The sequence below is a fragment of the Paramisgurnus dabryanus genome, chromosome 2 (assembly GCF_030506205.2).
Source record: "Paramisgurnus dabryanus chromosome 2, PD_genome_1.1, whole genome shotgun sequence".
Classification (NCBI taxonomy): Eukaryota; Metazoa; Chordata; class Actinopteri; order Cypriniformes; family Cobitidae; genus Paramisgurnus; species Paramisgurnus dabryanus.
In genome coordinates this window covers 37,102,919-37,120,905 of record NC_133338.1, presented here as the reverse complement: position 1 = coordinate 37,120,905, position 17,987 = coordinate 37,102,919, and the positions used below count along the sequence as shown (strand labels likewise).

General features: G+C 38.8%; 1 protein-coding gene across 3 annotated transcripts in view; it reads right to left on the bottom strand.

The window, feature by feature from the left end:
- Positions 1–14,454: 14,454 nt before the first annotated feature.
- The window catches only part of adamts18 (ADAM metallopeptidase with thrombospondin type 1 motif, 18), a 67,229-nt gene continuing 63,696 nt past the window's right edge, over positions 14,455–17,987 (bottom strand). For all 3 annotated transcript variants that reach the window (XM_065289307.1, XM_065289309.1, XM_065289310.1), the window contains one exon: positions 14,455–16,690. In XM_065289307.1, the coding sequence (XP_065145379.1) occupies positions 16,572–16,690 (119 nt within the window). In that variant the 3' untranslated portion in view covers positions 14,455–16,571. The remainder of the gene's footprint in view (positions 16,691–17,987) is intronic.

Here is a 17,987-nt window from a genome sequence, read left to right as displayed (position 1 = left end):
GTTGTATCAGACCACAACGATATAGACGGTATCCAATTGAGAAAAAAGACCCAAAATGTGTTTACAAAATTAAGTGCCTCTACAAGCAGCAGGTGAAACTTAATATATTGGTGTATGGAATTGTATATTGGGGTATAATTTTGCAATGAAGACATGCATAGGGATATTATAACCGCTAGGATTGATTGTATTCATATTACATATTACACTATTCAGGCATTTTGTGCAAATAACATACCCATTTATTTTTTATTTTAAATCTAAAACACAGCATACAAAACTGTCACATTTTTTTTCAAAAAGTACAAATATTCCCAAGTGTACCAATGTCAAACGACAACTATTTGCTGTAATATTAGATTCAGTGCATGTACACTTCATACCTGTCAACATTTGGATTCCAAAATCCGGGAGACCTCAGAGGGGGTGGGTGGGGTGGGGTGGGCAAAGATTGACAGTCTGCATCTGCATTCATTTTTATAGCACTAAAATGATATCATGCATATAGACGGCTTTATCGGACCTTACGTGTGTTGTCGCAGTTAAGCGTCTGGTCGGAACTTTACTTCCGGTTTCTGTTTGTTTAATGGTCTGACTTGTTACTAAAATGAACTCTGGAACAAATACCTTGTCAAAAATAACAAATGTTTTGGATTCCTAAAGACAGGGGGTGACAGCGATCACGGATGACCACCATGTGAAGGGAGGTTTTGTATACATTATAGTAATTTCCGGGAGAAATGACAAAACGGGAGGAGGGCGGGAAATAGGTGTGAAATACGGGAGACTCTTGGGGAAAAATGGGAGTGTTGACAGGTATGGCACAGTCGTTTAAAAACTGCCGCCAAAAAATACGATACATCATCTTTGATTGTAAAATATCATCTGCTCTCGTGTGTCTTGTGACCAAAAGCTTAATTATATCAGCTTGAAATGTGAAACACTATTGGCTCTCGTGCCTCATGCTCTAATGTTTTTGCTTTACATTTTAAAGAGACTGTCTGTGTGCGATATAGCCCCCTATACCCTTAAATGGTGTACTATTTAAAGGAACATTCATTTTTAGTGGTGTCCGAAATCATAGTGGACATTATTGATTGCACTCATTCAACCCCACAATGCATTGCAATAGTAAGTGTACAATTTACACTCAAAGCTAACCGCTACTTGTCCATTGAGAATCAAGTCGAAGGAATTCTCACGTCTTCTTGCGAAGACGTGAGAATTCGAGCTTAAGTGTCTGGATTTAATTACTCATTTTTATTTACTTTTATATTTTATACTCGTTTTATATTAGTGAACTAGAGTGAACGAGAGAAAACAAAGCTGTTTGGACACAACCAGTGTGAAAAAATTCTTCATATAAAGTGATCTTATGGATTTAGTTTGCAAGTTTTGTTTGTAATACCTTTATACTGTTGTTTATTTGTAAATTTTTGCAATCAAAAACCTGTAACTGTACTTTGACTTTGTGTGTTTTATATGTTTGAGAAGTGGTTGGTAGGCAGTGCTGTAACAATTAATCATGCAAATGCCCGTTTTCTCAATGAATTTTAATGAATTATTGTGACATCCCAGCACACCCAAAAGCCAGAGGGCGCTCTCGTGCAAGAACTCCAATTGTGCCACAGAAAAAGATATAATAAAGAAAATTTTGAATGATTTTGTTGAAAAGTGTTGGTTTTTAAATGCACGTTATAAAAGACTCTGACTCCGATATGATTTTAGATTGATAAGGACTTCTTACTGACCAAAATGCCATAGTACTTTTAGACAGGTCACAATTTATCGTTACAACCCTGTAGTTGCAACACGCATTTGGAAAGGCGAGGCGCTAAAGAGCACTGTTCGTTTGAATGCAAAATAAAATTTCACCACTAGATGGGGGTAAATCCTACTTACAGTCCCTTTAAGCATTCTTTGAAAAAAACTTGTTTATATAAAATGCAAGCTATTTTTGTTTCTTTTGAGAACGTTCATTCTTCTTTACTATAAAACAAACCAGATACACAGATTAAGATTTTTTCTGTTTTTATTTTAATTATTTAAACAGAGGAAAGAAAATTGACTTTCAGACATTTTACATTTGAAAAATCTGTATCTAATAAAAAGTACCTGCAGTGCACTATGCACTTGACAAGAGACAAGTACTCTTTATTGACTATGCCTTGTTCAAGCTCCAGCCTGGAACAGTGGGAAGGTATTAAGGAGTCAAAGCAACTTTCTCTATTTCTCCTCTTGTTGCTTTTGTGGTGGAACTAATCATTGTGCCCTGCTGTTTTCCAAAACTACTCTTCACAGCTCTTTTTCTGAGGGCTGGTCTGGTAATCACTTCCCCAACAGCATGCACCGTTCTGGGCTAATTAAGCCCCCCAGCCCCCCAAAAAAGGTTCGGGCGAAATGATTCTTTAAACCTGCAGTAATTGATGTGATGCCAGTAATGCGTACAGGTAGACGGGACTGTGGAGAGTAAACTTCCCACAGCAAGAGCTTATGGGACTGCGCTCAGCCCCCTCTACACCCCCGATTGTGGATCCCAAATGAGAACACAAGCCTCCCAGAGCAAAACAGGTCTTATTGATGCTGGAGAATGTTAATGATTGTTTATTCTTTCTTTTAGAAGGTGATGAAGGGGGGTGGGGGGAGAAGGTGATTGATTTGCTTCATTTGCCGTGATATCTATTGTAATTGTTACCATGTTTGACAGCTGTGCCTTGGGCTTTGAGCAGCATGCCGAGAAGGTGAGCGCACTCTTGGAGCTCACCGCCGTTCCCCTCGATAATGGAGTGATTTGTAAATATGATTTATTTATTCGAAGGTTATTAGAGGCACACGCGCTTTATTTGTTTTGCGTTTCACGGCGTCACGCGAAGGCTCTTGAGCCCTTCAGTAGCGTGGCTCGGCTTACGGTGACAGCTTGTTTTGCGCTTTAATAACGACAACGGGTAGCAACGCTGCCACAACTCGCCACTTTCATGCTCACTTTACCAGAGGCAATGAGCAAAAAAAAATCGACTTAAGTATGAGCTGTAACTGTCATCGGCACTCCCCTGTCTCCTGCTGACAAATTTGACAGCTCTGAAGCAAAACACTAGCTGAGATAGCGGTGTTATCTTTGGAGATGGCAGGCCAGTTTTGAGTTATACCTGCCTGTCACTTGTTTTTTAGAAGGATCATCTGAGGCAGGCATGAAAAAATAGCTCGCATTTAGAGTGCTGAACAGCGTCTGTGCCAATTTTCACAACTTTTAGTATGCATGATGTCAACTTCACAAACAGACACTTTAACAAAGATGCACTGCAGTTTCAACAAACTGAAGAAATGGAAGTCTGGCAGTTCTTCTTTACTTAAAATCTATGTACTGTATGATTTTTTTATGATTCTTTACCACTGTACAATTGACTGAAATGCTGCAGTCGGATTTTGTTCCCAAATGTCCCGAAGCACTGGAGATTGTGCAAGGCTTGTTTAAATGCCATGATATTAAATTTCACCTTTTATGGCACCATATTACTACTTTCAATTTACTTAACTTTTATACCATATTCTGCTAAAAAGTATTAATTTGCTACCGTTTCAAAAAGCATTTGATCTAATAACTCTTGGCTGCTTTGGGAGATCTGACCTTGCTGAATTTCTTTTCTATTGCCTGTCTGTGATTTTTCTGTTTTTAAAATGCTGGTTACATCTAAAACAACATTCTACAAAAAGCATGAGATCTAACATAAAGGGGAAGTTTCCCGAACAGGTTTTAGATTAATCCAGGACTAGGCCTTAGTTATATTAGGACATTTAAAGGGGTCATATTATGAGATTTTTTTTAAGATGTAAAATAAATATTTGGTGTTTACAGTGTGCGTATGTGAAGTTTTAACTCAAAATATCCCACAGATCATTTATTATAGCATGTTAAAATTGCCACTTTGTAAGCCTGAGCAAAAGTGTTTGCCGTTTTTAGGTGTGTCCTTTAAAATGCAAATCAGCTGATGAAATGCAAACACTGATCACAACAGCTGTGTCCCAATTCAGGGGCTGCGACCTTCTAAGGACGTATTTTAAGACCGATTGCGTCACAGCAGCGCGACTTCAGGCTGGTAAGGCCGTCCCAATTCGAAGGATGCTTAGAATGAAGCCTCAAAATGCGTCCTCATTTCTCCGCGCTGTTAAGGATAGAACGAATGGATCCTTAACAGCCGAGGATATCCCAAGATTCATTGCGCGGCTGCAACGGCAGCTGGATATTCTAAAATAAACAATTAAAACCTTCATTAAATAAAAGTGTGTATTTATCAAAAAAAGTTTGTCACTGTTTTAGTATTATAAGTTATGTTTTGTGTTAATATTATTATTTTTATGATGCATATATTTCTAAGGTTGATTAATTTAATTTAATATACTGTTGAATAGTTTAATCTACATCAACGTGTCATATTTTCTAAACTAAATTAATATTTTTCTGATTTCATATTTATTTTAATAAGTCAGAAACGTTTCCGCTATGTCCTGCTGACAGGCGCAGCAGGTGACGCCAATTATGGGGTCGTCCGAAGGTTAGACCGTCTCATTTCAGTTCTCTTCGCGGATTTCTGAGGCTGCCACCTTGAAAGACCGAGTGCTCATATTTAAGGTCGCATGCTTAGAAGGTCGCAGCCCCTGAATTGGGACACAGCTAACGATGGTGGTTTGTTGAAATTGAAACTCAATTGTGTTGTCAATAACTTTTTCTCTTTCTCTCTGCACTAAATGGCAGTGCCGTGGTTGGATAGTTTAGATTAAGGGGCGGTATTATTGTAATTGGCCTTGCTACCTACCTCACAAAACAGGCAAAATCTGAACGACCAAATTTTTTACATGTTTGCAGAAAATTGCTTGCCAAAGCAAAGTTGCTGGGTTGTTTTTTTTCACATTTTTTAGGATGATAGAAGCACTGGGGACCCAATTATAACACTTAAATATGGAAAAAGTCAGATTTTCACACTATGACCCCTTTAAGTAAAAAAATCATAACAAAAACAATACTGCTGTGCATCTTGAGATAAAGCAATAGCACTGATATATATTAAGGTATGTCACTGTGTGAAAGCCGCGTGTGAAATTCTAGTCATTCGAGACATTCACACGGAAATTCACGTCATGGGAGGGGATTCTGCGACTCCACTGAGACTCCGCTTGCTTTCTGTAATCACTACTACAACACGGTCCTGATTGGTTAACGCGGCGCGGAAATCTGGTGAAGTTCAGATTTTTCAACTTGCACGCTTGCCGCGGCAACGTTCAATTTGGACGGAACGCGCCATCCGCGGAGCGCTATCTGCACCGCACCTTTTGCGCCGTGCCTACCGTGCGCATGATGCCTAATAGCGTCTTTGCATTGACTTAACATCTAAATCACTCTCGCTTGCCGCCTCTACCGCACCTGGTGTGAACCCTGCATTAGACATTCTAAACATCTCAGTTTCATAGAAATTCCTCCATTAGAACTGTCCACCAGAAAATGGCACAATCTGAACAACGGATACATATTACGTAAAATGCATCTCACTTCCCCCCCACACTCTGATTCAATCCCCTCCCCTTCAAAATAATTTGCATACATACAGCCTCATGCCTCCAACAGAAATAAATTGCAGCAATGTTCGCAAAGTCTAAGGCAAAATGGCGAGTCGCGATCCGAGGTGTGCTCTTCTATCTGTAAAATTTTGGTCTGTCCGTGTCCTGAAGACGGCGAAGTTTACATTCTTGTGAGTGGCAGCAAAGGCAGCATTTCATATAAAGGTTGCAAGTTGAGCCAAAAGGGACGCCAAATACTGTAGATGCAAAACCTCATGTTTAAAATCCCCCACCCTAAAATAGCTTTCTGAGAGAGGTTTTTTAGGAAGCTTCTAAGGCATTACAGACCCAACCAAAATTTACATGTCACATCACAGAACAAAGATAAATACCCCGTTTAATCATTCTATGTCACCTTTAAACTAATCAACAAATTGAGTGAACCAACAGGAGCACAAATCTTACAAGAGAAAAACAACTCAACTCCATCTTTTTATTAAACTACCTATTAACTCGTATGTGAAGATATTATATAAATCCTCTTGTAATCATTTTAATATCACCCTTATTCCTAATGGATGTTAAAGTCCTCAGGGACAGATGATGCAACAAAGCCTGCAGCACACCAGCAGGTACGTACCCCCCTCTACTGGAGTCAAATGGAACAGTGCTGGGTTCATTCCTTGCACAAAAATGACTGCTTTCACTCAAGTGATATTGGCTTCTCCACTCTTCAACGTCCCTTTCTAAGGGGACAACTGGCATTCTTTATGCGTACTATGAAATTTGCAGCAGGCACTCAAGCAGAAAGGGCTTCACTGACCTGTGCCATGTGCTTCATGCAGACACACAGGTGGCAATAGCTGAGGTGACCTGTTCCCACCCACTGTTTGTATTACTATGTAAAATAAATCGATGTCCTCCAACACACAACATCTCAGGGGAGTGGAGAATAGAGAAAAGGGCTGGTATGTGCGTGCAGGTGTGAAGCTGTTTTACAATCTTAGGCACATCAGTGCCTTGAAATACATGGACAAGAAATGGATCTGCTTTTGGCAGTAAATTGATTAATTCAGGGGTGTCAAAAGGAAGGACTTCAGATTGCCTGTGGTCTTTAAGGTAATACATTACGACAGTTTAACAGTCATGAAATGCATCGCAATAGCCTTGAGTGGAGAGGTTAAGGCAGAGGAGAGAGAGAAAAGAAAAGAGGGAGAGAGAGCGAAAATGGGAAACAGAGCGCTATTCTAGTTGCGCTAAAGCGTCTTTTTCTCCGTGCCAAGGTCAGCGGGGCTGAAGAGGAGGCAGCGGCTGTCGGCGGCTATAGGAATTGTAATCAATTCTTACATTTCAAGGGGAGCAAAATCTGAACAAGTCGCTCAAAGGAAGATAGATGAGGGAGCACTGCCACAAACACACAGATCAATAATATTCATAGCATACAGAAAAAACACAATAAATTTGAGTTTTAATCAATGATCTGTGGAGGAGATGCTCAGAGACTCGCTGCAGTAAATATGCCCTTAACTATTTTGAAAATTATTCAGAGTGTTTGTGCACTTCTCTATTTGAAGTGCTAACATTGCTGGTCCACGACCTCTATTATTTATCGCTCTCTCTTTGTGTGTGTGTGTGCGTGTGTGTGTGTGTACCTGCCTGGTAGTTATCACGTTGTGGGGACCAATTGTCCCCACAAAGATAGGAATACCAGTGTTTTTGTGACCTTGTGGGGACATTTTGATGTCCCCATGAGGAAACAAACTTATAAATCAAACAGAATGATGTTTATTGAAAATCTAAGGTAGCAGAAAGGTTTCTGTGATGGTTGGGGTTAGGGAATGGGGCAGGTAAGGGGAATAGAATATACAGTTTGTACAGTATAAAATGCATTACGTCTATGGAATGTCCCCACAAAACATGGAAACCAGAATGTGTGTGTGTGTGTGTGTGTGTGCGTGCGTGCGTGCGTGCGTGCGTGCGTGTGTGTACAGTAAGAGAGCATAAAAGACAATATAAATACTTTGTACAATCTCCTGAAGCTAAACGGGAGGTGCTGATTTCCAATAAGTAACTAATATGATAAAAGATAATAAGATTGTGTTAATCGTGCTGTGTTGGAGAGGATCTCCAACTGAATCAGCACAATGGGCAGCGGGACATAAGAGAAAAGCTGGAAAAAGGTTTTAGAAATAAAGAAATGTTCATTTTAGTCAACATGACATACTATAACTGCTTATCCTTAGGCTAAATTTGATAAAGTGAGACAACAATCCTAGCCACAAAACGCTGCGATACTCTGTGTCTGCACAAATTTTGCATCTGTCCTTATATTGTAAAAAGTGAAAATGTGCTGTTGTTGCTGTATTTTTATCTAATATGATAAAAAATTATTTTTGTTAGTGTAACCTCATATAATGTAGTTGATACAGGCCTATTACATAATTTGCATGCTTTAAGAAAAAGTAAGATTTAAAAAAATCTAAATTTAGATGTTACTGTATAAAAAACATTTTTAAGGAAAAAAAACACTTCTTCCTGTTCACAACTTCCAAATTTTTTAAAGGGACACCACTTTTTTAAAATATGCTCATTTTCCAGCTCTACTAGAGTTAAACATTTGATTTTTACTGTTTTGGAATCCATTTAGCCAATCTCCGGGTCTGGCGGTACCACATTTAGCATAATCCATTGAATCTGATTAGACCATTTAGCATCGTGCTCAAAAATAACCAAAGAGTTTTGATATTACACAGGCCTGAAAAAAGTCCCCTTGGTAACTTTCAATAGCAGAAGACTATTTTCGGGCACTGCGTAATATCATTGCGCCTCCTGCAGCCATGTTATGGCAGCAAAGTCCTCGATTATTACGCCAGAATGAGAGTATAGTTCCTAGCCATATCTGCCTAGAAAATCGCAACTTTTAATTTTCCGTCGTTCTTAGTACACGATGTAACTACAGAAGAGACAAGTTTTAAATAGGAAAAATATCAAAATTTAAAATATTGAAATATCGGTTATTTTTTTAGCGGCATGCTAATGGTCTTATCAGATTCAATGAATAATGCTAAGCTATGCTAAAAATAGTAGTGCCAGACCCGGAGATCAGCTGAATGGATTTTTAAAAAAAATCAAATGTTCCACTCTAGGAACATATTTAAAAAAAAGTGGAGAGTCCCTTTAAAACAGTATGTTTAAGTATATAATACAGCCATGTTTGCCCCTAAAAGCCTGTAAAATGTGGGTGGCATTCCACAAATCTCCCCTTTATAGACTTTCTGACAGGGGTTTAATGCCACCAGTAAAACTTTTCAAAGTCACAGAGCTTCCAGGAGTCAAGGCTGTTGGGGTCGGAGGTCTTCCGCTCAGCTGGAGAGGCAGCCACACAAAGGTGGAGCGAGCTGCTATCAGCCCCTTTGAGATGATAATCTGCGAGATCGCTCTTGCCGCGACAAACGGGGCCACGGAGACTGCCATCTTTACATTACTGAGAAAAGGCCAATGCCGACTGACAGCTACAAATGAGCCCCGCTCCTGAGCCCAGACACAATCACAGCCATCTAAACCCACACTGACGTTTTAATCCTCCCGAAATAACCTACGCTGAAATTCTCCCACAGAGGCAATGAGAAAGGATGTGTGTGCAAACTAAAGAGAAAAATGGGAGGGAGAAGTGGGGCAAACGTAGAAAAGAAAGCTGGTAAGAAAATAGCGTGTGAGTGAATATGGTGTAAATATGGCCCCATCATGTTATTGTGATTTTAAGGTTGTGTACTCTACACTGCAGCTAAATACTGTTGTCAATCCTGTTGAAACCCAATCTGTACACACAGAGACGTTGTTCACACCCCATACAGAAATCTTAAAGGTGACATAGAATGATTTAACTGAGTATTTATCCTTGTTCTGTGATGTGACATGTAGACAAAAAAAAATTTGTTTGGGGCTGTTATGCCTTACTGTGCATTCAGACCGCCACCGGCGAGAGCGTCAATAAAAGCTCTGGCTGCCCAGACAACGATGCTAAAGAAAAGTTGTAGTGGACGCTCTGACGCTCGAATGCATTCTCTGAACTCCTCTCAGGCGGAGGTTTCCGCCTTCCGATTGGTTGCCGGTGAACATTTCCGCCTTCCGATTGGTTGCCGCCGAACCGCGTTATATCTCATTACCATAAAGTTGAGCTGATTTCAACTCTCCTCGACGCTCACTCTGTGCATGACGCGCCGCGCCGCTGCTTGCTGGAGCTCGCCGCCGGCTCATATTGAAAATGAATGACTTCCGACCACTTTGACGCTCTCGCCGGTGGCGGTCTGAATGCACAGTTAGAAGCTTCCTAAAAACCTCTCTCAGATAGCTCTATTAGGGTGGGGGATTTTAAACAAGTGGTTTTGCACCTTTTGACTCCCCCTACTGGCTTAACTTGCAATCTCATTACTGATTGGCTGACATTTCTAAAAGAGGAATTTCTATGAGACTGAGATGTTTAGCATGTCTAGCACTTTTTGTATGTTTGTGAATGTGGGTAGACTACCATTATTCAACAAAGACAAGGTAAAAATGATTTTTTTCATTCTCTGTCCCCTTTAAGTACAGAAAGCATATATAATGATACATGAACATGTTGTCACATGGATATTGCATGTATGCAGCAAAAAATTTGACGTTTTGATGATATTTCAGTTAATTACTTGAATTGTTATGTCAATGGATACATATATTTGATTGGACAAGTAAGATCATATTCGCTGCTCCATATTTACACATATACTTCATAATATGTCTTAAACAAGTAGATTTAGAAATATATACATATGTCCAAACATATCCCTGCAACTTTTCACATATGTTCCTATATCACATTTCTGTAGGATACTCAGCAGGTGAATATATATGACTTGTCTCATAGTGCTAAATACAAGAACATAAACAAGTTGACTTCCTTAAAATATTCAGACTCATGCGTTTTTCAAGTAAGTTTGATTAATTAACCTGTGCCGTGTCAGTTACCTGAACAAGTTGTTGTTAATGCTGTGACTGACATTGACGTAACTGATTTAGTCGCACATTTTAATACGAGTCATGCGCATTTAGCGCAGATCGTCATACTTTGAACAAGCACAACTTTAATGAGGCACTGTATTCATCTGTCAGGGCGTTTATTTTAGTCAGGCAGATTTCGCCCCACCAGCGCCTTATCTGCTAATGATTTCTATCTTCAGAACGCGAACAAATAGACTGTTAAGTGTGCCTTAATTGTATTGGTTTATGACAACGTGGGTAATGAAATTATGGCTTTATATTACATATTCTTGCTCCTGCAGGTGACGGTATGTTAATCTTACCCCATGGGTTCGTTGATCGTCGTCAGTTCTCTGCAGTTTCTCCTGTGCGCTCATAGAGAGCGCTGCGATTGGATAAATAAAAAACGAGAGGCCGTTTCTATTCATAAATAATGAACTCTTATCGAGTCTTTAATCACGTATTTCCGAGTTTATATTTCAAATTGGTAATTAGTGATGGCCGCTTTCGAAACATTAAACTTTAAAACCTTTACAAAACTCTTGTTCCGAATCATTAGGTGTGTTCGAGATCACCCGGCGCTGCGCAGACCGATCGGCGAGGTTTGCCGCTTGCAGTCGAGGGAGGAACTGAAGACGGAGCCGTCAAGCCGGACACCTGCTGCTTGCCGTAGTGACGTGTGCACCGTGTTTCCTTGCTTTTAAACGCAAATGAAGTTAGTTAGATGCTGAATTTGATAAAAACAAACCTTTTAATAAATAGTTGCAACCAGAAACATTTTATATCGAATATTTTAATTGCTGCTTATACTGTATACCCGAAAATAACGGGAAACAAGCCTATATTATTAAAATACCAATAGAGTTTGTTATTTTCGTTTTTATTTTATTACATGACACAATATAACATATTTAAGCATATTAAAGTGTTTTTTTCCTGTTTTAAAACATGAATTTATAATGTTTATTAGTGGAACTAGGTTGGATTAAACTTGAAACGCACGTGTTGTCATCAATGAGGCGACCAATCACGTAAAGCTGTTACGTCATCACAACTCCGGGCAGCCGCTCTGGAGAAGCTGCACCGGCTGAGCTAGCCGGCTACTCTCGAAACGCTCTCGCGGTACTTAAAAACCATATGACACAGTCACGTGCCTGCAGCGCCACCTGAAGTCGGACAAAAGTACTAACCAGAATGCACTGCTTCAAGTCAGCCGCCGATCGGTCTGCGCAGTGCCGCATGAAGTCGAACACACCTATTGCTTCGAAGCGTGTGTCAAATCACGTGATTTTATCAAACTTCGTTACGTCATGACTGTTCCGAAACGATTCAAAACTCCAATCGCTGCTGCTCTTTTTGGATTGATGTGGAATACTTGATATTTAAACTCACCAAAACAAAAATTTGGTTATCTGGTAAGGATATATTTTTGTATTATAAAAGTAACTGTGTGGTGAAAGACTTGTTAATCAACTTATTGATTATATAGGGGAAATTTCACATCCATAAACAAAAATGGGCAAATAATAAACCCAATAGCATGTTATTTAGAACGGAATTAAGAAATTATTTTGAAACTATTAAAAGTCTAAAAAATAAAAAAGCAAAGCGAATATATACAATTTTTGAAACCTTTTCTTTTATTGAATTATTGTAGAATATCCCCATGTTGTTGTTAATTTATTTTTATTTTATTTTATCCATTGGTATGTTGAATGTTAAATAAGCACATTGTTATCCTCTTGTATGTATGCAATGTTCTTGTTCTTGAAATTATATAAAAAAACTCCAATTGCTGCAAAAAAAAAAAAAACTCCAATCGCTGCCAACAGTGCTAAGTGGTGTTTATCTCAAAGTGAGCCCATAAATCTGAACTGAGACCTAAATCATGTGTTTGATTTAGGGTCAGTTTTATTATGAATGTTAATAACAATGAAATACACTGTTTGTACTTCTATGATCAGTGCTCTCTTGTTTTTAGGATGATAATCACCTGATAAAGTGGATAATTTGGATTAAGTGACGGATAAAGTGTATTGAAGTTTATTGTAAAATTAGTGGAATAAAAGACCAAGGTCAGTAATTGTTTGGGTACATTTTTAAGATTTTGAAAACAATGCTATCAACAATACCACAGCAAGACTAATATTTATTGGCATTTACTGATTTGTAAATTGTATTGAAAAATAAACCGTTATTAAGATATTTGAGAAATGTTTAGAAACGCCTCTTTTGAAAGAGCCGAGCGACACACAGCGACAAAGTCACTTATAATGTGAAAACATTTTTACAATAAATATGTGCTCCAGCCGCTTCTTGCTGCCATTTTTTGACAATGAACAGGACAATGAGGACAATGAAGATATGTCATGAGACTGAGATTAATTTTCCCCAATCCCCACAAGACTTTTGTATTATCACAAAAAATAAGCTCTGTGTTTAACAAAAGTTTAAGACTTAAAGGTATTACTGTATTTACCTAGGCATAGATGAATAATAAGACATGGTTATGTATCGTGAGCCTCAAACTCATTTGTTTCCTCATTTTTATGTAAGCCTCCTGCACGCAAAACACCGCAAAATAGCAGACTGTGATGTCACAATTGAGATATAGGCTCCTGGTTAAAATGTTAAAAACAAAGTTGTGACTGCTGAGTTAGCACTAGATGCTAATTAATGCTATGTTAGCATTTAGGCTGAATTTCTACTATTGACTTTACAGTTACATTTTGCAGGTCTTTATTGAAAAACACAAACTTACCATTATATTAACAATCTGCAAGCAATTAGTTGTTCCTCAAAAAGTTGAGTGGCTCCTCACCCTTTTAAAAATGACCAATAGCATTTAGTTTACCTCACAGGTTAGAATTTGTACAGTATGATGTCTTAAAAATCAAAGCCGAAAAAAACTAAATATTTCATGGGGACTTTAACCGATGATGACTGAAGATTTGTCTGGACAAGATGACAGTTCTCACTTCATCTGAGGGCTGGACCAGAGACACACAGAAAGGGTGAACGAGTGAGTGCTTGTGGCCAACACCCTGTTAAGATGCGATAAGAATGCTTGTCAGAAGTAGGGAGAAGAAGCATCATACAGCCAGAGTGAAAAAGTAAGAGAGAGAACTAGAGACTGTGTGTGCGTGTGTGTGCGATTGGGAGGGAGAAAGCACAAAGAGAAACAAAGAGAGAGTTTTCGGCATGCACAAGAGGATATAGAAAAGCCACAGACGTGCTTGGTATTCAGTCTTCGTAATCAGTGTGTGTGCATCGAGTGACATGGATGAGGAATTGCTCCTTTCTTTTACGAGTCTCTCGATGCTGTCAGAAATTATCACAAATAATTGTACACACAGGAAATTAAGAAATCTGACAAAAAGTGACAAATGTGCGTAGATTATGAGGAGGAAAAGATATTCAAGAGCGTCAAGGGAGGACTTAAGCAAACTCTGTTTGATTTACTGGGGCATTTAGTACACGCAGGAACATTTCGCCTGGAACAAAAAGAGAAGGGGGGAATATGAACGTTGGGGTATTTAACATGTTGCAATTGGTTAGGAAACGTTATTACTTGTATGAGTTTTATTACTTGTAAGTGCCATAGTTTGAGTAACTTTGTTTATTGTGTTTGAATTTCTTTTCTCAAGATTCGCTTGGGAGTATTTTGTCTGAAATCCACTTTGCCCCTGGCTTGATTTTCATAGTGATTCTGTTGTTGTGATGACAGCGTATCATTTTTCATTCTTTCGATATTGCTGCAGTTCCTTCATTCAAGAGCTGTCTCTGTCTCTTCTTCCTAATACAGTTAACCAATATGTACAGTAAAAAGCATCACTTCAGATATACAGTAAATCAAATACTTTTAATTATAAAACTTTCAGTGAAAATATTAAATATTACACTTATAGTGTACTATTATACAAGCAAGATCCCCTCGAAATAACACTGTAGCCCAGGAACTATTAAGACATAATAAATTACACACTTTTTCAATTTAGACAGTGATGAAAGATATTGCAAAAGGACAACATACAAGATTAATGACACAGGTAAACAATGCATTTCCATTTTTTCATGAACACTTTAAAAGAAACAAATGTAACTTAGGAGACTTGAAGTTCTTCCAAAAGTTATATAACAAGAAAAGAAACTTCTGAGTACCCTTTAAAATGTTCTGGCAAAAAAAGGGGCAGAGCAACCTGCAGTGCCACATCTACTTTTGCAGTGACCTTTTGCACTTATTAGTATATGCAAATATCCCTTCAAGGGACTGGGGATTGGTAATGAAGTGTTAGGAATGTAATGAGGACAGAATCAGTACCGTCATATCTCTCAAGTCCCACCTGCTCCAATGTTTACTGTTAAAGCACTCCTAGCCTGAGAAAGGCTCTGACCCATCTTACCAGAACCGTGTTGAAAGATTACCAAGGTGAGGACATGAGAATCTGTAGCTCAACTTTTCTGCTAAGCACAAGCCTTAGGCACGTACAAATCTGTAGCCCAGTGGACCCAAGTGCAACAGACAGAGAGAGAAAGAAAAAAAGGGACAAAAAGTTCCAACAAAGTAAACTGAGATGAGGTCCCAAGTCCTGAGAGGCTTGGGTTTGTTATCTGCTCCTCCTCCTGAACATGACACTCACTTCTGCACACTAATTGGTCCCCCCAAAGTGACTGAGAGCGACTACTTTACTCTCTCTGACACACATCTGGGACAAACTTAGCCCTCTTGTACATCACGTGAGAGATGGCACTGCAGGAACTGCACACAAATTACCCAAACACAGTTCGTCCTCCAATGGACCCGCTACATAATTCAGCAGAAACACTGATCTTCATTAATCATACATCTATCTTGTCAACTTTAGTTTTCGGTTATGATCAGATGGGATTGTGATTGAACCTTACACAGTAGAGGATACCAGTTCAGGCTGAGGTAACAGAAGAAATGTTAATGTCTGTTTAAATCAGTGAATGCTCTTGACAGAACGAATTTAGCATCAGCAACAGAAAAAAAACAATTTAAGAAGAGATTTCAGAAGAACAGGTTTGATACAGAGGAAAACTTGAAATGTAACAAATTGTGCCGTGTTGGAAGCAGTTACTTCCAGTAGCTCAAGCCAACAAAATGGGTTTGATTCCCAGAAACATGGAAACTGACAAAATCTAGCTCAACCTGATTTTGCCAAGTGAGAGATATCCTCGGGGCTACATACTGTATTGTCTTGACCCAAGGACAACATTTTTGTAAATAAAACCTAAACCCACTCCAACTCTAACCAACATAACCCTAAAATCAGATCTTATTTTTGAAATCTGATTGGTTGATTGAAATGTTCAATCAACCACTTGGTAAAATAAGCAGAGCCCGAAAGCTCGGAATTAAATATAATGCAATGTGCTTTCGATAAAAGCATCTGCCAAATGAAAACATGTAAATGGGGAAGACAAAAAACACAAGGCAGCACTACTGATCACTATGTAATGAGAATGTGCACTGCACTTCTTATTGCACCAAAAACACAGATACAATGATTCATTATATGAATACAGGAAAAATTTAGCACCTCAGTTTCAGACTGAAGAAATCCCAAGGTGTGCAGGAAGACGGTGACTTACAGTATTTCAGTCACACTTCACACATTACCCAGAGTAATTCCAATGTTAACCTGGTGCTCTTCAATGTAATACATGAATTTGACTTAGGCTGATGACTTAAAAAGAGGAGAACTAAACACTGATATTTACAATATGAATGTTCTGAAGATCCATTCATAGAACCACATTTCCAGTAATGATACACCACTGATGAATCCAGAATCAGGCATGAGTTTCTCTAAAACAAAGTTCCTCTGACAGTCTTTCATAAAATTATAATGTCTCATAAGACTAGAGACACGTTCCATTGGAATGCCTTTCTTGGCCACATCTTGCAAAAATCAACTTTGTCCATAGTGGTCAATCTCAGAACGAGTGGTGAGGCTCACGGGAAATAAAGATCTTCTGCTTTATTGGCGTTTGGTGGTGCAGGACTTGCAGCATTGTTGACCGTAGAATTTGTGATTGCAAACACCATGCTGAGGCACCAGATGACACCAGCTGAAGAAGTCAATGCAAGGCTGATCTTCTGTTGGGGGAAAAAGCACATAATGACCGTTATTTATTTTTAGCCATAAAAGTAAGTGTGTCCACTCAAACCCTCAGTGTTTAAGTACTGTTTACTTTGAAGAGAGATGTTACTGCAAACCACCTGGAAAAACTGCACTTGCATACAGATAAGGACCTGACCGGGTCTCTGCGCAAACATTCTGCACAAGTACAAACACTGCTACAGTATGTTTTACAATAGAAATATAATAGAAATAAAAATCTATAAAGAATAAGTCTTACATATTACTTTGAGACAATTATGATGTTATTTGACATTTGTTATGATTACCTTCAAACATTTTGGGTGTGTTTTACATTCTAATAAATTATGAGCAGCATTTCAATCTTCATGTGCTTCTGAATCTGTTTTGTACACAAAGGCATCATAATCTAGCCTGGTCCAACCAGACTCTCGTACATTTATTTCATTTGTACAGAGAGTCTGGCCACGCTCCATTGCAAAGCGTTACTTCCGTTAAGGAGGGTCCTCTGTTGAAGTTTAAAACTACTGGATCTGCCCAGAGTCACTCTGAATCTGCCATAACCAATCGCTAACGTTTGGTCGTGACGTATATCATGCACCGAAACCGTCCGGAAACAACAAGTCAGAATAATCAGACAAACAAAACTTAGCAAACCTGGTTCTTGCTCCGGCTTTAACTTCTGTATATTCAGCAGTTTTGCAACAACGGACCAAATAGCTTTTCTCACGTCTTTCTCCGCTGCCATTACTGAACTACAACTCAAACTGATGCACGACCTCAACGTCATCTTTCTTAGCCACCCCTATCTGTTTGCTGATTGGTCCTGCAGATTTTTGCAGGAGAAAACGAAACTCTACAGAGGGGTCCCAGACGTACTGCTGAAGCTAAATGAAAATTAAGCGGAAGCACGTAGGAGGGCGGAGCCAGGCTAATCATAATCTCCCAGTGGTCTTAAACAATTAGAAAAATAAGTAGAGCACTAAAAATGCTTATCCTTGTGTTTACCACTCCATAATGAGTAAATAACAATAGGCTACTGTCAGTTATCATGATTGATTTACAATGCATATGCTATTATCATGCAATAAGAATAAAATAATAAATTAATACTGTAGTAGATAGAATAACATCATATTTATGCACTTGGCAGAAGCTTTTAGCCAATGTCACTTGCAGTGCATTTAAAGTATGGGTATTTTCTGAGAACATCTCTAAAGTCAAGCTCTACCAGTCAAGCTACAGAAGTTACAGGATGATAAAAGAGAGGTTATATCCAATAAACTTTAAGCG